Source organism: Phoenix dactylifera, chromosome 2, assembly GCF_051530095.1.
Source record: "Phoenix dactylifera cultivar Ajwa chromosome 2, Ajwa_hap1_PhDact_Kaust_v1.1, whole genome shotgun sequence".
Classification (NCBI taxonomy): Eukaryota; Viridiplantae; Streptophyta; class Magnoliopsida; order Arecales; family Arecaceae; genus Phoenix; species Phoenix dactylifera.
Genome location: NC_143191.1, coordinates 22,476,105 through 22,499,758, shown reverse-complemented (window position 1 = coordinate 22,499,758; position 23,654 = coordinate 22,476,105). Strand labels below are relative to the sequence as shown.

General features: G+C 37.2%; 2 protein-coding genes and 1 long non-coding RNA gene across 4 annotated transcripts; 2 read left to right on the top strand and 1 right to left on the bottom strand.

Moving 5' to 3' along the window:
* Positions 1-242: 242 nt before the first annotated feature.
* On the bottom strand, positions 243-1,571 carry LOC120111147 (uncharacterized). Its single transcript, XM_088713989.1, has 3 exons — positions 975-1,571; positions 368-652; positions 243-260 (listed from the first exon to the last, which is right to left on the bottom strand). Exons 1-3 carry the CDS (start codon positions 1,569-1,571, stop codon positions 243-245), a joined length of 900 nt encoding a protein of 299 aa, XP_088570115.1.
* A 3,390-nt stretch (positions 1,572-4,961) lies between these two features.
* LOC103716470 (Rubisco methyltransferase family protein) lies at positions 4,962-22,792 on the top strand. Of its 2 annotated transcripts, XM_008804479.6 has the most exons (13): positions 4,962-5,463; positions 7,230-7,393; positions 7,523-7,606; positions 7,692-7,749; positions 8,058-8,111; positions 8,293-8,364; positions 8,768-8,848; positions 18,755-18,927; positions 19,560-19,662; positions 21,248-21,379; positions 21,728-21,850; positions 22,105-22,202; positions 22,334-22,792. In XM_008804479.6, exons 1-12 carry the CDS (start codon positions 5,089-5,091, stop codon positions 22,189-22,191), a joined length of 1,506 nt encoding a protein of 501 aa, XP_008802701.4. In that variant the 5' UTR covers positions 4,962-5,088; the 3' UTR covers positions 22,192-22,202; positions 22,334-22,792. The 2 variants fall into 2 exon arrangements, with proteins under 2 accessions (XP_008802701.4, XP_008802702.4); XM_008804480.6 differs by lacking the exon at positions 8,058-8,111 and having other exon boundaries at positions 5,001-5,463.
* On the top strand, positions 13,381-16,973 carry LOC149768245 (uncharacterized). Its single transcript, XR_016399165.1, has 2 exons — positions 13,381-13,517; positions 16,881-16,973. It is a non-coding gene; the product is annotated as an uncharacterized LOC149768245 (long non-coding RNA).
* Positions 22,793-23,654: the final 862 nt, after the last annotated feature.

The window sequence follows — 23,654 nt, the reverse complement described above, 5'->3', positions numbered from 1 at the left end:
GGTTAGCATACACTTTTTCTTTCCTTAGCACATCAAGTACACATCATAAATGACGCATATGTTCATCAAAATCTCTATTGTATACTAAAATGTCATCAAAGTATACCACAATAAACTTCCCAATGAATGCATGCAAAACATGATTCATTAACCTTATAAAAGTGCTCGGTGCATTACTAAGTCCAAACGGCATTACTAACCATTCATAAAGTCCATGCTTAGTTTTGAATGCGGTTTTCCACTCATCTCCTTCCCTCATCCTAATTTGATGATATCCAGACTTCAAATCAATTTTAGTGAATATACTAAATCCATGCAACTCATCTAGCATATCATCTAACCTAGGAATAGGATGGCGATACTTTACCGTTATGTTGTTCACAGCTCTGCAATCAATGCGCATCCTCCAAGAACCATCTTTTTTAGGAACAAGAAGTACAGGAACCGCGCAAGGACTCAAACTCTCTCTAACATATCTTTTTGCCATGAACTCTTCAACTTGCCTCTGAAGTTCTTTTGTCTCCTCTAGATTACTTCTATAGGCTGGACGGTTCGGAATGGCAGCTCTAGGAATGAAATCAATCTGATGTTCTATGCATCTAATGGGAGGTAACACACTAGGAACATCCTCAGGAAACACATCCTCAAATTCCTGCAACAAAAAAACAGCAACACTAGGAAGAGAAGGGTTAAGGTCATTAGCAACAAAACAAGCCTCTTTGTACACAAGTACAAACAAAGGCTATTTAGCAAGATAAGCAACTTCACATCACTCTCTTTTGCATAAAAATTTACCTTTTCCTTTTCTTTCCTCTCCTCTCTTTCTTTTTCTTTTCTCTCCTCTCTTTCTTTTTCTTTTCTCTCTTGTGGCCTTTCTTTTTTTTGCGCCACTTCGTTCTTTTCTTTTTGAATTTCTTTTTTTGAATTCTCAGTCTTACTAGTATTTTCACTCTTTTTTTTAAAAGACTCTCTACCTCACTTTCTCTCTTCAACTTCAATTGGTCTTCATAGACCTGTTTTGGAGTTAATGGTACAACAGTAATCTTTTGGTTATCTTTTACAAATGAGTACCTATTCTTAAACCCATCATGTATCACCTTTCTATCAAATTGCCAAGGTCTTCCCAATAGTATATGACCAGCATGCAAAGGGACTACATCACACAGCACTTCATCACTATATCTACCAATTGAAAAAGCAATCAAAACTTGCTTGTTAACCTTAACTTCCCCACATTCATTCAACCACTGCAACTTGTAAGGTCTAGGGTGTTTAATGGTATAAAAGTGTAATTTCTCAACTAATGTAGTGCTTGCAACATTTGTGCAACTTCCCCCATCTATAATCATACTGCATACCTTATTGTTTATATGACAACGAGTATGGAAGATGTTCTTCCTTTGCTGTTCCATGTCATCTTCTTTAACTTGGAAATTCAAGGCACGTCTAGCCACAAGTGACTCTCCCTCCACTGGATATTCAATCCCATCATCACTAGCATCCTCAAGTAAAGGCATTAATTCATCACTCTCACTGCCGGTCAGCATGTCCCCATTGTCATACATGTGCATGGTCCTTTTGTTTGGACATTGTGAAGCAATATGTCCTGTTCTCAAGCACTTGAAATATTTCATATCTCTATTTCTAGAGGGTTGGGAGTCAGATTTACCTTTATTTTTGGCGGAAGCATCATTTGTACCCTTGAGTGTTTCCGTAGGAACAACTTTGTTATTCTTCTTCCAATTCGACCTCTAAGATGAACCAAAACTCGAAGTATACTTTGCTGCCCTCTTGTATTTTAACTGTCTTTCCACCTTTATTGCCATATGCACCATATCTTCTAACTCTACATAGTGCTAAAGTTCTACTACATTGGCTATATCTCTGTTTAACCCGGTCAGAAACTGAGCCATCGTAGCTTCTCTATCTTCTTCGACATTAGCCCTTATCATAGCAACCTCCATTTCTTTATGATAATCCTCCACACTTTTTGAACCTTGTGTAAAGCTCTGTAATTTTTGATAAAGGTCCATGTAATAATGACTAGGTATAAACCTTTTCCTCATTAGGGCCTTCATTTCTCTCCAAGTTTCTACAGGTCTCTCGTGATTTCTCCTCCGATTTGACACCAAATGATCCCACCATATGATTGCATAATTAGTAAACTCAACTGCTGCCAATTTCACCTTCTATTCTTCTGAGTAGTTGTGACATTCAAAAATCAATTTCACCTTTTTCTCCCACTCCAAATAAGCTTCAGGGTCATTTCTACCTTGAAAAAAAGGTATCTTCATTTTGATGCTCCCAAGGTTCTTGTCTACCTCATCTCTGCCCCTAGGGCCATTTCTTCTATAACCCCTTCCATGCCTAGCTTCTCTAGGCCTATTTCTACCCATTTCAAAATCAGATTCATAATCCTCCTCATTCCCACTTCCTGCTTCATCATCAAATTCATCCACAAGTACAGGTTCTCGCCTTGCAGGTCTTCTAGGATTAGGATTTTTATTAGGCTGTCCTCTTTGTAAATTTGCAATCACCATGTCTTGCCTATCCATCCTGTCCCTGAATTCACCGAAAACCACATTTAAACATTCAAACTGTTGTTGCATGGCATTTATCATAAATGCCATATTTTGTGTATCTTCCTGGTTAGATGTGGCTTCATCCCTATGAGACATTGTTAAAGCTGCAAGAAAATGTTAGTGAAAATAAACCTTATACACTCCCTCACGTAGTTACCCTCAAAAGATATCTCTCCACTCTTAGCTTTCTCTTGTAGCTCTTTAAGGAACTGATCAACTCAAATAAAGATTTACTCAACCTTGCAAGATTGAATTCAACACTTAACTTTAAGGGACAAAATCAAGAACTTTAATCAGAAGGCAATCGATCCCCAAAGGAACAATCAAATTTAATATCACTTGTGCCTGCGATTACAATGGTAAATTCCACCCCCCGCCCCCTTTTTTTTCTTTTTTTTTCTTGAATCTGTATATATATATATATATATATATATATATATATATATATATATATATATATATATATATATATATATATATATATATAAATAACAGGCACTCAAAAATTCAAATGAGAAAACAGAAATTGAGCTGATGGATAAAGATAAAAACAAGATGAATTAACTCACTTGATGTTTAAGAAGAAAATAGACGAAAGAGTATGATGAACAGATGAAAATAAAGGATAGTAACCTGATTTTAGGGCCGAAGCTCTGATACCAAATGATGCAAACCCACAAGGATTAGATCCTTAGAACCCACGGACGAGATGGTATTCTAACCCCAAGAAAACAAAAACCAGATTTTTGGATGATCCACTAGAACCTTTGAATATGATGAAACAAGGACCCAAAGTGCTGAAACGCCACAAGATTGATCAATCTTTGATAAGTTTAGACAGTTCAATGAAGAACATAAGAGAAAGCTTCTCTCAAATCTGAAATTCAGAACAAACTCCTTGTTTTTATTCTCTACATGACCTCAAATATAAATACTAGTCTTAGAACACCCCTCTAAGCATGAGAAACACAAAACAATAATTAACTACCTTGGAACACCCCTCCAAGTATGGGAAACACAAAACATTAATTAACTACTTTGGAACATCCCTCCAAGCATAGGAAAGACAAAGCAACTAATGAGAAATTTCAAATAATGAAAAGTCTTCATAAATTCGTGCAGCCCATTAAATGAAGATAAAAATACCATGTTGAGCTCAAATTAATGAAGCCCAGGTTCAAATGAATCAGCCTATGCATAAAATTCAGCAAGGCTTCTTCATTTATGGTAGATTTGGCCCAAGTGTCATCAACAGCTTCCATCTTCTACTTGAATGACATTGATGACTTCTTGTGAATTGCTCATGCCCAACTTTATATCTATAGATCCACTCGAAGCTTGCCTAGCCTATATGTTTAGAACAAGCCTAATCAGAGCTTCTCTAAGTCTTTTAGCCTGGAGTCTTATAATAGGCCTACTTGGAATGTGTAAAGGATCACTTGATATACTTGACTCAGCTTGTTCCTCTTGATGAGTTGCATCAATAGCCATAACTAATTCATGTAATCAATTATTGCAACTAGAGTTGCTTAACTTCAAAAACTTGAAGTTCCATATATGATTAATTCCCCGCTATGTTTCTCTAGTCCAATTATATTTCCTTTTATGTGAAATGTGTCTACTTTGGGCAAAAAATATGGACTTAACACTTTCAACAACTTAGTTCCCAGCTACAACCTTCTCAATCTACAATTAGCAAATAAAAGCATGAATGAGATAATATCCAGATTTCATTTAATGACATTAAGTTTAAGAAAAGTTTTTTAAAATATACATATAAAATTAAACTGCGAAGACTGACTCAATATTTCTAAATGAAACTAACAAAAGAGCAGATCCGAGGGGTGGATTCAGCTGCTGCTGCCGCCATAAAAAAATCATAAAAATATCCTTTTTCAGTAAATAAACAGACCAATAATTTTGATTTTTATATATAAATAATTATTTAATATTTTGTTCATTCGCAATAAAATATTTTTTTTGTGCATCGATAAAAAACATATTTTTTTGAAGACAGATTTTTACTAATCGAGTCGTGGATATCTGACATATTCATATTTAAGACTTTTTCATAGAGCGGTGACGAAACATATAATTTATACAAATCTTTCGACCTCGATTATATTTCATTAAAAAGAGAGACAGAGCTGCAAACTACAAAAGGTACATCTAAAAAAATTAAAATATAATTATTATTTCATTCATTTAAATAAAAAATTTGATAGAAAAAACTTAAAGTTCAAAAACTTCATCAGTTCTTTATTCAAAAAAAAAAAATCATCAGTTGATAGATCTAGTTTTACTCACTGAATACTCCCTGATTATGTATAAAACAAGACGCAAGATGTGTATAAAATAGACAAAAAAAAACTAAAGAGTGGGCAATCCACCCTTCTCCCGCCATAGAAGTAACCCAAAGAAATCCTAACCATAAAAACTAACGGATAAGCTCCTCCCCCATCCGAAAGACTTCCCTCGTCTCTCTCTGTCGCTTGCCATCAATGCCATGGCCCAACTCTCTAGGGTTCTTCACACCTCTGTGCTCCCCCACTTCCCCCAGAATCCATTACCTCCCTCCAGCTACAACGGCGCCTCTCCTGCAGTCCCCTTCCGCCACAGGACTCGCTGCTCGATCTCCAGTACTCCGTCCACCACCTCAAGGGCCTCTGAGGCCCGCCCCATCCCATGGGGCTGCGAGATCGAATCCCTAGAGAGTGCCTCGGCTCTGCAGCAATGGCTCTCGGAGTCCGGCCTCCCCCCTCAGAAGATGGCGATCCAGAGGGTGGATGTTGGAGAGAGAGGCCTCGTCGCCCTCAAGAACATCAGGAAGGGGGAGAAGCTCCTCTTTGTGCCTCCCTCTCTGGTTATCACGGCTGATTCGGTAAGGTTATGCAGTATTTTGTGTTTTTTCTTATTCTAGGAGACTGATGGAGGTGGTTATAGCAAACACAATTATTGAGAAAAAAAGAAGCTTGTTTATTTGTCATTTCTCTGCACAGAGGATTTCACAATTGGCGTAGAATGAGCATTTTATTGGTAACTTGATTTCTCTTGATTCATTTTAGTTGAATGTGAAATTTTCTAGGCTAGAGAATTTGCTGTTTGGCTTGATTAAGTGTTTAATTTTACCAAGGATGACAAAAAAAAAAAAAAGAAAAGAAAAGAACTACACATTGATCCTCTGATTAAGTGAAATCTGAGACCAAATTTAAAGCGAAAATGTCATGGTCCACAAGAATGATATTTAGAGTCGAGGCAAAGTGTTAGATAACTGCATATTAGGCTTGGGTGTCATGTTTGATGGGTGAGAAAATGAGATTTTTCACCCTTTTTGAGATGGTTCAGACGACAGGCTTTCATTTCATTTAAAAAAAAGAGGAATGTCCACAGAAAGAAAGATATGCAAATTCTTATGATCAGGGCATAGAATTAAAGCTGTAGGTATCCCGTGGAACTAGGCATTTAGGTTTTGAGATGTTAGGTTTAAGATGCCACTGTTGAGGCATCTATTTCCCCAGACGCATGTATGTTTTCTCTTGGACGCTTGTATAACTTCTTCTGCTGATCCATGTAAAACAACTTATTTTTATTTTTAAAAAGAGAAGAAATCTAACAAACGTCTTACTTGTGTTGCACAATGATATATCCTGCAAATAACATATTGCCATAGCCACTAAATTTCTTTAGTAAATTTTTAAAGACTAATTCAGTAACTCTACCAAAAAAAAATCAATATCAAAAATTGAATGTATGGATGATCAAGAATCATTAAATATAAAATCCACTGTGGGGCTTACTGTTGCCATTTACTTTGATCTACCTTGAAGTGTATACAGATTGAGCATATAATGCAGGATCATTTAGAATTGTCAAGTTTTCTTATGGGCATCCCCATTTCACAAATATCTAATTCTGGGAAACTTATTGGTAGAAAAAGTTGTTAAAAGATGTATGATGCACCAATTGTGACACATGATGCAACGTTTGAGATCTGCAACTGGATTCTGACCTGGTCATGTCTGGGACAAGCAGAGTTGTGGGGACCATGTCTTTATAAAACCGATATGAAAAATTATAAATCTTGAATGGTTTTCGCATCATCAGTTGAAGCTCAGGCAACTAGGACAAAACAACTCAAGGTTTCAGTGGACTAGAAAAAAGCCTAGATGAAAGGCGACATGAAAATTGGGACCAAGAATTCCATTTATCCCTTAACCATGTATAAGCAAATGAACTGATTGAATACTGTTCCCTACTATATATAAATATCCTCCCTAATAAATTCAAACCCATGTATATGGGAATGGCCTGTAGGTTAGAGAGTATTTCACTTCAGATAAATGTATGACGGAAATGAATAGTTGAGATGATTTGTAAAGCATCTTAGATCAACAGGATGAGGTTGTAGGTTATGATTATGCTTGCATTGACATGCCTTTTCATTTTCAAAATAATCATGAATCCAACCATTGGACTATGCATCGTAACTGATAATTTTCTGAAGTATCTTATTACTTTGCAATTTGTGTTCTTATGCACATTTTTGCTGTTTTCTTCAATGTGGAGATTCTTTATAAGATCTACTCAATTAATATCACACTGATGTTATCTAGTAGACTTTTTAGATTGTGTATATTTTGTTCATAGGACTGGAGTTGCCCTGAAGTAGGAAATGTTATGCGGAGAAATTCTGTACCAGATTGGCCATTGCTTGCAACTTACCTGATAAGTGAAGCAAGTCTCTTGAACTCTTCAAGATGGTGCAGTTATATATCAGCCTTGCCTAGACAGCCTTACTCGCTTTTGTATTGGTATGTTTAGAGCTTCAATTGCCTGTATGTGAGGTTGTGTGGCCAGAAGAACTGCAACCTTTCTTGCTCCCATGGTTTTTTGGGTATGTTCTCAGATTTCTTCTCTACAGCATTTATATGTCATTGCAGGACACGCTCCGAACTAGACACATATTTGGTAGCTTCACAGATCAGGGGAAGAGCAATTGAAAGGATTACTGATGTTACGGGAACGTATGCATTTTCTTTCTCTTCTTTCTATTACTATTACTTGGTTATTTTTGTGTGTATTATCATTTTCTTTGTTCCAAAACTGCAGGTACAACGATTTAAGAGTCAGGATATTTTCTAAATATCCACAGTTATTTCCTGAGGAGGTACCTAAAAATGAAACTCTTTCTCTTCATGCTAACAGAATCATGGAACAGTTTTATCGACATTTGCTTAAATCATAGATATAATAATATAGGAAACATTTCCATCCAAATTCAAAAAGAAATCTAAACCAATTTGAGTTGCCTCCGAGGCTGTAGGATTGTCCATTTCCAAGCATATGAAATACTACATCTTTGTAAATCATTCTTTCCCTCTTAAGCCTTACTGTTCTCTTCTGATTGTCATCTCATGTTTGCTTCCTCATCAGATTGATTGTATCTGATAATGGAAATGGAATGTCTTGTTTCAGGTATTCAACATGAACACATTTGTGTGGTCCTTTGGCATTCTCTTCTCACGTTTAGTGAGTGAAACAATTTGCTGAGTCCATTGTGCTTTGCTATGTAAAACTACCTGCTTAATTATGTCGTAATATCTATGTAAAATGATATTATATATATATATATATATTTCAAATGGATTTTCTAGTTCACTACGATCTACTTTTAGATCGATTTCTGATTGATGAAATTTTGACATCACAGGTTCGTTTGCCATCAATGGATGGAAAAGTTGCATTAGTTCCTTGGGCAGACATGCTTAATCATAGCTCTGAGGTATCTTACTCCATAATATGTGATTTTTGTTTCTTTGGTACATTCAGTTCAACTCTGCCCATATTACATAGTCTGCCACTTCAAGTTATTTCTATATGTTATTCATTATTTGGTGTGAATAATATCTGTTGTCCTGCATGAGACCCTCACTTTGATTGATGTTGGTTTGTACTAGGAAATTATTTGAGAAAGACCGGCATATCTTTTTTAAGATGTATGCATATAAGAAAGTGGATCCATGAATTAATCCACTTGACAGCCTTCACCGTCTTTCAGGAACCTTGTCCTGTAACGTACTCAAAAAATCTATGATATGTGTATCCTGAACAGAAGTTTAAACAAATTTACCTTTTTGTGTGGATTGGACATTTCATCAGAGATATCTGTGCATGAATTTTTCCAGGTGGAGACATTCTTGGACTATGATAAATCATCTCAGGGAATAGTTTTCATGACTGACAGGTCATATCAACCAGGTGAGCAGGTAAACAAGTTCTCTAGTTTACTTATCATATAGCTTTTATTTATTTAGTATTGGATGTAGTTATTAGAGTTTCATGATACCCTTGAAAGAAGCTAATAGGTAGAAACATGCTAGAACTTTATCAAAGTTGGTTTATTTTGTGGCAGTTTCTAGACTAGATGTGTTGGCTAGATTTATAGAATTTAATTTGCAATCCATAATTTTCTTGTAGAAAATATTAAAAGATCAAGTTTGTCACATTTTTCCATTACATATAAAGTTTTTTAGAATTTGTAAAATTTGTCTTTACAGCCTACTGGTAAAAGGTCTAGGAAGCTTAATTATCTTGCACCATGCTATGACATTAGAAAGTAACATATAAAAATAGTGACCAGGTAAACTTTCCAATGCCACCAAAACAAACACCAAAACAAACTGTCCTTTCTTTCTAATATTGTTTTTCTTCTTTTATTCCCTCTAGAATCATTCTGGGAATGCTAGTCTATATGTTTAGCTATCTTAATTTGTAAGAACCATAAACCAAGTTTAGAATAATGTCCTTCTGCACATATTTAACTAAATAATATAAATATCAATTTTCAAGAAAAAGAAAAAGAACCTAAGACTTTTTCAGATTTGTCCAATAACTTCATTGATAAAGATGAGTAATTGTTCTCAAGTTCTCAAAGGTAAATCTTCATGTGAAAAACAACTGTAAAGCATCGAGTAGGCTTTATATGTTGTGTAGCAACTTGTTGGTTTTACATATATTGTGGTGTCAGCATTTTGTGGTTCTAACTCAAATATTCAAATTTCTGAAGATCAATTTGCATTTTTTTAACACCATATGTACGATCTGTCTTGCTAGGTCTTGTGCATAACCACAACTTGAAAAACTCCACTTAAAATTCTTTACTGTACTGCCAATCTAAATACTACTATTCCTCCCTCAACAAGTCACCAGTGTAAGAAAACTGGGTCATTACTGTATAGGGGAAACATAGGGACCTAATGAGCACCAAACTATAATACAGTTAATATTGGAAGATTGGGGATTACTTGTCGTCTTATTTCTAGATGTGATATGCATGTGGAAGATTGTAATTTGTACTTTTATTCTTTGCTAATAGTTATACCAGTCGAGACTTATCCTGCACCATATCCCCTTGATCTGGATATCATGTTTTTTAAGTTTTGATAAAAAGGGTAGCTAAAATCCACTCGCTTAGAGAAACAAAACAAAGGACGTTGATGCAGTTATACAAGACATATCCTCCACCATATCCACTTGATTTGGCTATCATGACTTTTTCTTTTCTAGATAAAAGGGGTGGTTAAGATCCACCCGCTTTATAATGAAGAGAATAAAAAAAAGGAGGTTAATGCAAGATCAACCAAAGAAACAGTGCAATCTGAAACAAAATCAAAATTACAAGCTTTGACCCTTGCAAAAACAAAACTCTTGTTTTACTTAGCTTGCACTAGTATCTCCCAAGAGAGAACAAATTCCATATCACGTGTATTAGTTGCATCACTTATCTGGATTGTTGGATATTTTCAAAATAAAAAAAAGATGTTTTATTTTAAAACATAACCTGCCAACTGTTGTTGTGGTTGGTTGGCTGGCCCCTTTTCCAAACAGGCATTTGTTTGAGTCTCTTTTCAAACGGCATCTAGCGTATTTGAGAAGGAAAGTGTCCGTTGGGATGTGTCCGATGGAGGGACGCATGCTTCTGGAGAAAATGTGTATTCCCAAAAGAAAGCATGTATCCTAACAGACATGGACTACTCTATTAATAGCTAATTAAATCCCTGTATCAGAACACAACAACACACCATAATACACCATTATTATCAGATCAATTTGATTCTGTAGACATTGGTGGATGCTCATTTGTTTGCCTTGTTAGTGCAAAATGTGATCAAACATTGTGCTTCATTGTATCCTAAAGGCTTAAAGCACATTCCCCTTGCAAACCTGATTGGTAAAGGGAAAGCCTTAAGGAAAGTGGCAATGCTACATGCCTTGAAGCCATCCTCTTTTTCAAGCTTTCCATTTTTCTTCCCCCTTTGCTCCAACATGCATTAATTAGTAAAAATATTGGCATTGTGTTCCATCCAAATGGACTAAGTGGCAGCCAGCAAGTTGGTCCTAGATTTTCTAATCCATCTAGCTATCATTTTTTCACTCCAATCTTTTTTTTATTTTGCTCCTTCAAAATTTTGATATCCAAAATCCTGTTATCAAATCCGTATGGAAGTTCTTGAACAAAATTTTACATGAACTCAACCAAAACTCTATATATGAAACAAATTTTTAGGGTTGGACATCCACTTGAATTTGACTCCACATTTTGAACTATTCTCAGATTGTCCCTTTATACATGCTTCTATCTAAGTCTAAGCTCAAAGGGGCACCTGCAATTCTCTACCTTCTCCCTATCCAGCTCCTGCAGAATGCTAGCCACCTCACAATACCCAGCAATCTAGTGGAAAGCGGGGTGGCAGGCGGAGCTAGGGTATTAATAGAAGAGGGAGAGGAGGGTGCTCTGTAAGATTCAAAATCAATGGTGGAGATGAGGCTCTATGGCAGCAGATGAAGGGATCAATGGTGGCATTGTATCCACCTAGAAGAGTCCATCATGATCCATGAAAATCTTCTAAATGCCAGCCATCTGATCTTGATCGAGTGATAGCGGATAGACCCCAGAAAAAGTGGTCTCTTTTTCAGGTTCCTCTAGTAACTATTTTGGATCGGCATGTTTGTTTTTTGCTGGACGCATGTGGATAAACACATAAATTTTTTATTCCAAAGTAAATCCACATAGAAATCCACATAGTAATCTTACGCTGATGGCCTAATAGGCTATTCACACTTAGGATACTTTTGGTTAGGTGGCCACATGGATGCTCAAGACCCAATCCATCTATTCACCCACATGAGCCCGAGAAGTCAGATGGAGTGGGGGAACCCCAATGCCTTATTATGATGATAGCCTAACATGCAGTGGGCTTGAGCTAGCTTCATCCGAGGTCTGGATGTATGGGCTATTGGGCCATAGTAGGCAACTATTAGGAAGCCAAATGCAAGATAATCCAGTCTCAGCCTGCCATGTCCTAACCCGATGGCCTGAGCCCAGTACGTGTAGACGACCATACATCCATAGGGTTTAACCCCATGGGACATGCAAGGCCTGCCTTTTGATTTATACATATTCACATCAGTCCAAACTCATACAGTGGTAGAAATAAATAATCTAATATAATTATTTAAAAGAATTAGTCCACAATCACTTAATAAGAATAAGTCTAATAAATGTATCCAAAAAAAAAATAATCAAATGTTTTCTAGATCCTAAGCTTATCAGTGCTCGATCCCAAGCCCCATCTACTCTTCTGCATCTGAAAAAAATAGAAGAGAGAGAGAGATTGAGCTTTACAGGCTCAGTAAGTTACCAAAATCTCCAGTTGGATCAAGTATATTACACAAGAAATATAAATATTAGTTTGCATGATTTTTCATAAAAGCATGCCAATGAATGAAATATATCATATCTATCAATATAGAATTCAAGATATATAATACATTTGGCCAAAATAAATTTCCAAAACAAACATGGATGGATCTTCCATTCTCACTCCCTTAGTCCTTACGACTGTGGCCACGATGAGCCCATGGCAATCCTCGAAAGAGACTAAATCTTGACTACAACATGCCGTCCATTGATCATGCACCAATGATTGTCCCATTGGAGGCCCAGACGAAAACTAGCTTTAAAATCATATGGAAAACATGCTTCTATCAGCACGTGCCAGCAATCAGTCTGACTGGCTAGGGCTGAAAGAAAACTAGCTCCTGACTGCACCACATTATCAGTTGGCATGCGCTAGTGCTTGCACTACTAGAGACTCAAAAGGAGACTAGATCCTGAGCCCGTGTGATCATAGTCGGACTACATACTAGTAAAATCAACACATAACATATATGATAGCAACATATTTATCGATATAATAAAATATAATTCATGCCCAAGTAAATTATATCATACTTGATCCAATATTTTACAAATTATTTTCATGGAGCATGCATATGATCCTTAACTTAAACATAACATAATAGCAAAAGATTAATTTCCAAATAATATAGATCAAACCACGTGCATGATAAAACACTAGGGATAGAGGTAACTTGCATGTTTTGCTCTAAAATCTCTCGAAATTCACCAATTAGAAAAATCTTCCAAAAACCTAAAATAATTAAGTATCTTATTAGATTTCAATAAAACATTATATAATTTGAAATATCTTGTGGTAAGGTCCAGTCTACCTCTAAACCACCAAATCTAGCTAACATCCAGGGGTCTTGACTACCTCTTGGATCTAACAATTAATTATAGCCTGACACTAACACAGGTATTTCACAATGAGATGGAGTTCATGGTTACTTGAATGTAAAGGAATCGGTCTTGATCATGCCTCCTTGCTCTCCGGATCCGAGTTTCCACCTGATCAGATTAAAATTTCCGAGTCAGATCTAATTTATCAATGAAAAAAAAATTAGACTAATTAAAGGAGATTTGACTTAGTCTGGGTCAACCAACAAAGATAGAAAAGAGAGATAGATTCGGTCTAGGTTCAATCAGAGGCCTAGGTTTGATCTGTTGCTGACATGGGTAAATCATGGTACCAGGTGCATAGAGATGGGCACTGGGCCGGGCCGCCCACGGCCCGGCACGGCACGGCACGGAGCGGGCCCGCCAGCTACAGTGCCGGGCCGTGCCTGGCACGGCCCCTTTGATAGGGCCGTGCTGGGCTAGCAAATCCTGGCCAGCGGGCCGTGCCTGGCACGGCCCGCTTAGGGCCAGGGCCGGCACGGCCCGGTCTAGGCACGCGGGCCAAGCACGGCACGGCCCGCGTGCCAGCACGGCACGGCCCATAAGGGCCTGGGCCGGGCTGGCACGCGGGCCTGGCACGGTCCGGGCCTGGGCCCGGCTCGGCCCGATAAAATTTTTTTAATAAATTAATAAATATTGAAGACTAAGAAATTTTGATTTATGAATATAAAGCCACCTTAATGGTGGGGGGTTTGGCATAGACCCCTACCAGTTTATTAATTTCAATCAAAATGGTACATGAAGGGAGGTTTGAACCTTGGTCTGACCTCTAGATTCTAGAATACAATAAGAAACTAAGAAAGGGCCGAGGTTTGGACCTTGGTCTGACCTCCAGAATACAATAAAAATGTACAATTATAAAAAATTAAGAAATCTTACTAATCATCAGTGATTCAGTGAATCAGTATTCACTCTTCAGTCTTCAGTCTTCAGTCTTCACTCTTCAGTAGTGTTTGTATCATCATCATCAGAGGATGTTGTACTATGTCCACCTTTATCTTGAAGTCTTGCCTCAGCATCCAGCCAATCCTTGAAGCAGAGAAGCATCTCCACCGTTTCGCCCGTCATCCTACTTCTCTTTTCGTCAAGAACACGCCGACCTGCACTAAAAGCGGATTCCGATGCTACCGTGGACATCGGCACAGCTAAAATATCGCGTGCAATTGCAGACATAACAGGATATTGATTTCTAACACTCTTCCACCAAGATAATACATCTAGATTCTCTATTTGATTTTCATCATATGCAGACTGAAGATCATTTCGTAAATAAAATTCTAGTTCACTACTTAAAGATGAAGAAGATGAAGAGGAACTTGAAGCATGTGTGTGTCTTCTCTGTGCAATGAATGAAAAAATAGATGACGAACGAGAACTACTAGAAGGAGGAATAGAGGTTTGTATTTGTGTTCTAGATCCACGAATTTTTTCATCATATATAGCATAAATATCATAAAGAAGTTGTCTTACCTCATCTTTAGCAGAATCAGCATCTTGATTCATATTTTCAGAGTATGCATCAAGTAAAATTAGCACGCCATTTAATTTAACTCTAGGATCAAATACAGCAGCTAAGTTATGCATAGGACATATCCTGTCCCAATACTCATTCCATTTAGATTCCATTAATTCAATAATAGGCATTAAAACATCATCATATCTATGTTCTGCAAATTTTTGACTAATTATATATGCTTGTTGTAAAAATGAACATGAAGTAGGGTAATAAATACCAGAAAGAACATTGGTAGCATTATAAAAACTAAGCAAAAAATCTTCCAAAATTTTTCCTTTATTCCAATCAGTTTCAGTCAATGTAAATCCTAATCCACGATCATTAATATATGCACTTAATAAATTTTTATATGGGTATGCATCATGTATCATGCTATATGTGGAGTTCCAACGAGTAATTACATCAAGTTTAAATTTTTTAAAACGTTTACCATGATTTACGCATAATTCCTTAAATTCTTGAAGTCTTGATCTAGAAGCATGAATAAAAGAAACTGCATTTCTAATTTTTGAAATCACATCTTGAATCATGCCCATGCCAGCTTGAACAGAAAGATTTAAGATATGACATGCACATCTAATATGCAGTAAATTTCCATCTAATATGGGATGCAATGAGTCTTTTAATAATACAACAGCAGAATTATTATTAGATGCATTATCAAAAGTAATAGACATAATTTTTTCATTAATATTATATGAACATGCAGTTTGATAAATTATATTTGAAATTTGTTGCCCAGAATGTGGAAAATCAAAAGCACGAAAAGCAAGAATACGTTTATTTAATTGCCAATCATTATCAATATAATGAGCAGTAATGGCAATAAAACAATTACTACCTACAGATGCTGACCAAATATCAGAAGTTAATGAAATTTTTACATTTAAAGTAGAAAGTGTTTCAATTAAATTTTGTTTCATTGCTAAAAAATTTGTCATAGCTACTCTTCTAAATGTACGCCTGCTAGTTCTTTTGTAAGCAGGTTGTAGGTTTAATTGAACATATTCTTCAAAATTAAAAGATTCACATAAACTAAAAGGTAATTCATCCTTAACTATCCATTTTACAAGTGCTTTTCTTTGATTTTCATGATTATATGCAAAATTACCTACAAGTAATCCCCCTTGTATATTAAGGGTACTTTGAGTTTGAGCATGAGAATCATGCATCCTATGACTCTCTTGATGTCTTTTTAAATGCCCTGTTCCCCCACTACTACTACAACTATAAAGTTTGGCACATTTTTTACATTTAGCTTTCCAGACTCCCTCAACCATAACTCTATCAAATTCATTCCATACAGTACTAGTCCTCTTACGAGAAGAGGTTTGACCTTCACTCGGTTCACCAGTTCTAGAGGAACTAGGAACAGGGGGTTGGGGATTAGTTTCTTCCCCCTCAGAAACAGGAATGCCAAACTGACTTTCCTCAAAAGATGACATATCTATGATTATTCAAAAAATAAAAACTAACCGCAAGGAGGAATTGAGTAGAGGGTCGGAGGGCAGAGGCAGCGCCGAGATTCCGAGCTTCCTCTTGTGCTCTCAACAGAAGCGACCTTCTCTTCTCAACAGGGACCTCCTCTTGTGTAGCACTTGAACAAACTAAAAATTAAATTGCTAGAAGAGCACTTTAGAAGAGAGAAATAATAGCAGTAGAGAAGGAGAGAATGAGAGGTTTGGTGTGGTGAGAATGAGGGAGGAATGGGCTATTTATAGAAGCCCAAAAATTTTTTTTCCCAAAATACCCCTCAATTCAGCCGTTATTGAGCTGTTGGGAGGGGTAAAACCGACATTTTCCCGAAAATAGCCGTTGAAAACGGCTATTTTCCTCCCCCCTCTCCAGACGGGCCGTGCCAGGCACGGCCCGTCTGGAGCCGTTACGGGCCGTGCCAGGCACGGCCCGTTAAGAGACGTTGCGGGCCGTGCCTGGCACGGCCCGTTTGCGCCCGTTACGGGCCGTGCCTGGCACGGCCCGTGGCATGCCGTGCCCGGCCCGGCCCACCAATAGAGGGGCCTGGGGCCGGGCCGGGCTGGCCTTCCGTGCTGGACGGGTCGTGCCTGGCACGGCCCGTTTATTCTTTTGGCCCGGGGGGCCTGGGCCGGGCCGGCCCGGCACGGCCCAGTGCCCAACTCTACAGGTGCACAAGTCAGAGAAGAGAAAATAACAAGTACGGAGAGAAAAAAAAAGAGAATTTATAGGAAATAATAAATGAAGAAAAATAAGAAGAAAAGAGAAAGAAGTTAGAAGAGGAAGATGAAAATGGAAGGAGGATGAAGAGAGGGAAGAGAAGAGGCTAGGGGAAGGTGAAGATGGCTGGGTTGTGATGATTGTGGAAGGCTCAGTGGTGGCGGGCAGTGCTCTACGGGCGACAGTCAACAGTAGCTGGTGGCAATGCAGGCCAGCAGAAATGGGTTGAACATGAAGAAGAAACAGTCATGCAAAGAAAAAAAACAGAGAAGGGAAGAGAAGAGGGGCAGCACCCCTAGCTCCCTTATTGGCCAACGGCAGTGGATTCCGGTGGGAAGAAGACAATGTCTCGGAACAGCAAAATAGGGTTTTGCAAGGAAAAATAGGGTTTTGGGGCGGTGGAGCTTGGTTGTGGCAGCATGGCGGTCGCCGGAGATGAGGAAGAAGGATAAGGGGAGAGGAAGGGTTTAGAGAAGGGTTTTTGACAAGATAGGCTCGGCTCAGTGAATGGATAAGGCCGGCTGTTTGTCAGTTGGCAGCGGTCCCAACAACCGGTGCCCGTTCCTCACCGGTCTGCATGGAGTCCTCACCGGCCATGCCCTGCATCCATATTCCCACGGCGGGAGCTCTGGCAGGGGATCGCGATTTCCTTGTTTCAATTCTATTTTTTTTTTTTTTGAATTTGAATTGAAATCGGCTTGGTCTGCCAACTCCAACTTGAGACAGACCCCAATTTGGGCCGATTCTCTCACAGCCCAAATCCATTTGCTAGTTCCCATTGTTCCATTGCCCACATCCATCATACCACAAGTCTAGAATCATAACATTATACTATTATTTTAGGATATGTAAGGAATTAAATAAATATTGACATATTTACTAAGAGGAAAAGAAGAAATCAGATCATAGCATATATTTTAGGCATTCACAAAATACAACGATAATCTGCTACTAATAAATGAATATATGATAATGTCATGATGATTTATTACAATATATTGCTTTATGAACGAAAGAAATATGTCTCACGCTGTTATTTTACAAGTTACAACCTTTTAAAGTAAAAAGAACTGTGGAAGGACACTGAATATAATTTCAGGCTTAAGAAGTTGAAGGTGATGATTTCCTTGCTCAGCATGGCATCCCGTAGCTCTCAAACCATAATACAAGTAAAACTTGATAAAGAGGCACCTGAATTTAATGAAAAAGTATTTAGTTATAACAGTGAACATCTAAATTAGAGTTGGTGCAGTTTTCTCTTCCATGAAATCCTTCCATGAAACATATAAAGACTTCTCTGAACAAAGTTCAGACAAGAACAAACAACATCTGTTAATTTCTGGACCGACTTTTGAAATTAAATTATGATCATACACAAATTTGTCTCCTGTGCTAAAACAGACTGCTCTTTGTTTCCTGAACAAACTCTACTTCTTGCTATTATCAAGTTTAATCTAACCAAGTGACTGTTGACCTATTTTTCATGATGTATATTTTGAAGTTTATTTCTATGTGCCACAATAGGGAGTACAACTTGACAGAACATCTCCATCTCTTTATTTTTGTGAAATGAAGGTACAAAAAGGAGCATGATTTAGGCTGTCATATAAAAAACTCTGTATTTTGCAATTTGCTTTATGGTTTATTAATAACATGAGAAAGACCTTGTTTTAAATTTCTTCATGTAGAATCTTGTTCTTTTAATTTAAAATTGTTTAGTCCTGATGATAATCTTTGACATTCATAATAGCTTATATCTTGAATGGATAACTCATTATAAGGTGTACTCTCTGTCTCTGCTATGATGCTTAAATATTTCAACAGGTATTTATATCTTATGGCAAGAAATCCAATGGAGAGCTTTTGCTCTCATATGGTTTTGTTCCGAAAGAGGGTGCAAATCCAAATGACTCAGTTGAGTTGTCATTGTCTCTTAACAAATCTGACAAATGCTACAAGGAGAAACTGGAAGCCTTGCAGAAGTATGGTTTGTCAATGTGAGTACTGTATACCCATCAATGAGTACAGTTGGAACCTGAGTATATAAGGAAAAAAAAAAAGAAGAAAGAATATAAAATAAGTTGAATAATTTAAGCAAACTCATATTCAACTTTAATGAAATAAGAAACTATGTGAAATAAATGACTCTTCATTCTTAGAACCATTTTTCACATTTTGCTATCTGAAAGAGCTCTATTTTGTTGGTCATTGTACTTGTTAAGACAAACTGTTTGGAAATCATTAATTACTATTTCTGCACCATAACTGGAATATCTTATACTAAACTACTTCGCAGAGCAAAGTGAGCGAGATAAATTGAAATTTCCTGAAACTGGAAATGTTCATCTTCATAATGAGGTTGCAATTTCAATTTATGTTGAGTTACATGTAGTTGCCAGTGTTGCTTGTCATTAGCATGATCATATCCTGAAACTTACTCATCCTTTTAAATATATGTTTTGTTTGAAATATGTTATTTGTGAATGATAATTTACTGGAACAAAATGCTGACAATTAAAGATCACTAATTGTCTATATTATTTTAAAAAGCATATTTACTTTGTTCATTATATTATTTTGTAGGAAATATTCAAGTTTATGTCTATGGTCATGATTCTTTTTTGAGCAGGCCTCAGAGATTCCCTTTGCAGATCACTGGCTGGCCACTGGAGATGACAGCATATGCTTACCTTGTGGTTTGCCCACCAAATATGAGTCAACAATTTGAAGAGGTTTGACAAATTTATATTATAATAGAAATATGTGAATAACTTCTTGAATGTCTCTATAATTATTCTTATTGCTTGTAAGGTACAATAATTGAAATAATATGATTGTCAGTTAGGTTGGAGTTGACTGCTCTTCTTTGATCTGTTTTCTTTTTTGCCAACCTTTAAATTCAGAAATATAAGATTATTAGGAAACAAGGTTGGCGGAACTGTCCCAAACCGTCTAGTTCGGGGCGTCCCGAGCTGTACCAATGGCTTATCAGGACAGTTCCAGCAAAGAATCTGAAACGCCGCCCTGGAGAAGGAGAAGAGAAGAAAAGAGATAGCGAGCGAGAGAGGGAGGGAGAGAGAGGGAGGCCGGCGGAGGGTGGCGGAGGCCAGCGTTGGTGCAGGTGGTGGAGGCCGTGGCCGAACCCCTGTTTCGTTCGAGTGGAGGAGGGAGGGAGAGGGAGGGAGGCCAATGGAGGGTGGCAGAGAACGTCCGCACCAGTGCCGGCCCGATTCGCTGACTGCTTCGAATGAAAAAGGAGTTCGGCCACGGCCTCCACCGCCCGCATGCCGGCCTCCCTCCCTCTCCCTCTCCCTCCCTCCCTCCCTGACTCATTCTCTCTTTTTCTCTCTCCCTCGGTTTTCTGTGTTGGTACAGGCTTGACACGGCATGGCGCGGGTCCGTTTGACTCGTGTTGCCGGGCAACCGGTACGGTGCCCGGTACCGGCACAGCAGACCTTGGCAGGAAAGAACCTGAATTCAGAAAAAAAAATCAATATAGTTCCATCTTCTATGTGAACGATGTCTGGTTTCATAGTTTTATGCCAGATGGTGGAGTTTACATATAGCCACTCATAGAAATAGTCCTATGCACTAATTGATTTCTTTTGACACTCATCTATTCATTAGAAACTTGTTTCTGTTTTCTGGTAGAAGTTCTAAACTCGAGGACATCCAATATAATAGACAAGTTAGTTGCCATATTGTGTTTGAAGTTACTCATATTGTATGTGGTGACAAAAATTCTGAGAGATTATGCAAGGTGGAGAGATATGAATTAGTCTTCAACAAGTATAAATCTAGACCTCTGGACAATATTTGATGCTCTTGAGTACTATGTTTTTATTTATTAATTATTAATTATTATTTTTAATAAAGGTTCCAACTGAGAATATAAAATACATGAATAAAACCTGGATATCAGATCCTGTATTGTGCTTATTCTTTATAGGTAGCAAGAGCAATATGCTTAAAACTTGGTCAACAACCTTGTTTTCCAAGGATTGGACTGGTTTATGACAATCCTGATGTTTTCGAAAAGACAATTTTCTTTGAAAGGCAGATTTTGATACATTTGTCAAATTTTGACAGCCTACATCTGATGGTAAAATTTACTGGAAAATGTTAAGGAATATGGGCTCTTATCAGTAATTCTGTCACATCCTTCATTGGCAAAAAATGATTGTGAATATCTACTGGTCTTGCATTTTTTTCTCATATATGATCATATTGCAGTTTTCACTGCCTTGTTTTCCACCTTTGATAAATTTGAAGTAATATGCTTAGTTGAGAATTATCCTGCCACTCATGAATTAACAGATGGCTGCTGCTGCATCTAATAAAAGTAAATCTAAGACCGGAATCAACTACCCTGAATTGGAGGAGCAAACTCTTCAGTTCCTATTGGATTGCTGTGAATCAAGTATAGCAAAGTACACCAAATTCTTAGAGGTAGTGAGTTTGTCCCATGACTCCCATCTGTTCTATAATTTCTAGTAGCATTTGATAACTGAGAGTATAAGTTCTCCGTACTGGTCTTCTAATTCTTGAACCAAAGCTTATTTTTCCACTTCCTTCATTTAGAGATTTCTCTCAAGATAATTTTACATGCCTTTTTACATTAATATCAATCACTTTATTTCATTTGCACTACATCTTCGGTTAAGGTTTTCTAGACTCATGGATAGGGTAGATAGGGTTGCCACTGAAGCTTGTGCCTTTTACTTAATGAACTGATCCTTCCAGTCAGTTTCTTGGTTCTTGAAAGGCTTGACCATAACATGTTTTATGAACTTCCAGGGTGGTGGTGCCCCTGATTCAGTTCCAACAAATGCAAAGCAAGCCAATCGAAAATCGCTATTGAAAAAGCTAGCAACAGAGCTTTGCACCAGTGAGCGGAGGATCCTATATCGTTCACAATATGTAAGCTGCAATAGCTACTGAACTCTACCTTAAATGTGATTCTTATTCTCCAATACAGATGTAATCTGCCAATTTACAGCCACTATTATGAAGTTGTTTTCCACAAGATAGCGAACCTTCTATAAATTATGCTTCAATATACTGTATCCATAAACTCTTTCAAATGAGCTGGATGTAGTCACCCTGATTGATTAATACAATGGACATGATATATCACCAAATTAGTATAATAGTAACTTCTGTTGCTTTTGTAGGTATTGCGAAGGAGGTTAAGGGATATGAGGAGTGGTGAATTACGGGCATTAACTCTATTTAATGGATTCAGAAAGCTTTTCAAATAGGGGAATGTGAGGTACCATGTTGTTCTGTAGCCAAAACATGCATGCTTCACCTTATTTTATTTCACATGCAACAAGTGGTATTCCTCTCTAGTTGACTGGTCTTTCCTATAATCTACATTCATCAAATGCTGAACTGATGCAGGTTGATAGCGGACAATACTGCAGTTGAGAAAATTGTTTGTCGTGGAGTATGTCAACAACCAGATCGTGATCTTTATTCCATTGTCATCCACATGGAAACTCCTGAAATTTCATGAGGAATTAAATTGCAACAAGATACTGGTATCATAATATCTGGTGCAAGTCACCTCTACTGACATTTAGTTAGACCATGTTATTAAGATATAAGTCATTTTGTAACCTGATAGCCCAATGGACTGCCTTCCACAATCACCATTCCCTTCTTCCGTGTAGTCCACATGAGATCTCTCGGATATGGCTATAGCTATTGGTCGCTCCAGTGGAACTTGGGATTGTTGCAATTTGTGATGTAAAACTTAGTTTTCAGGAGTTTCAAGGATGTTACAAGTGTGGTGGGAAAAAAATATTTATATATTATATCTAAAATGGAGATAGCTTATGTGGAGTTCTTCATTCGCTACGTGGACACTAGTGTTAGTGATGCCTATAGTGTTGTTCTTCGGTCATTATTAAAGTTCATTGCTTAATATGCAACATATATTAATGATATTGGTATTAATATACTCAGTCATTATTAAAGTTCATTGCTTAATATATAATAAAAATTTGGTTATTGAAGTATTCTATTTATTGGAAAAATTGTGTCCTGTACGTCGCACAGGTCCGGTATTAATAATGTCGATGTCATGGTGTTTTTACTCTGTTATAATTAAAGTTCATTATTTAATGTGCAATAAACATTTGATTATTGAAGTTTTTTTATTTATTATAATTTGTTATATTCTTATATTGCATTTCTAAAATAATTGTAAAAAAGAGAAATATCATACATGCATCGCAGTAGTTACATACTAGTTGTTAAGAAAACTAACCTTTCTCTCGTGCAAAATATATTTAAAGGAGATTGTACATGGAAAAAAAAGTTAGTTTTTCTATAGTTGCAACTGCCGGAGAAATCAAGCTCCTGTGAAATTTTATTGGACCAACTTTGGACCAACTTTGGTTTGCCATGACCAGGGCTAGACTTGATTTTCCTTATTTTGAGTCAAATATTTGAACACAAATTTGACTAACTGGTTATAGCTATTGAATACAGTCAAGCCTCTGGCTTTGGTATGATTAACCTATGTTCTTTTCAACATGGGAGCCAAAAAGAAATTTTTTCTATGGCAATTTATTTTTGATTTATGTCTAAGCAAAGGCAAATTTTTTTTGAACGCCTAAATATGATCTTTTTGCTTTTCCTCACGTTTAGGACTCTTATGGAATGCCAATATATGGTGTTTTTCTTTCTTATAGGATGTCTTCTCCCTAAGTTTAGG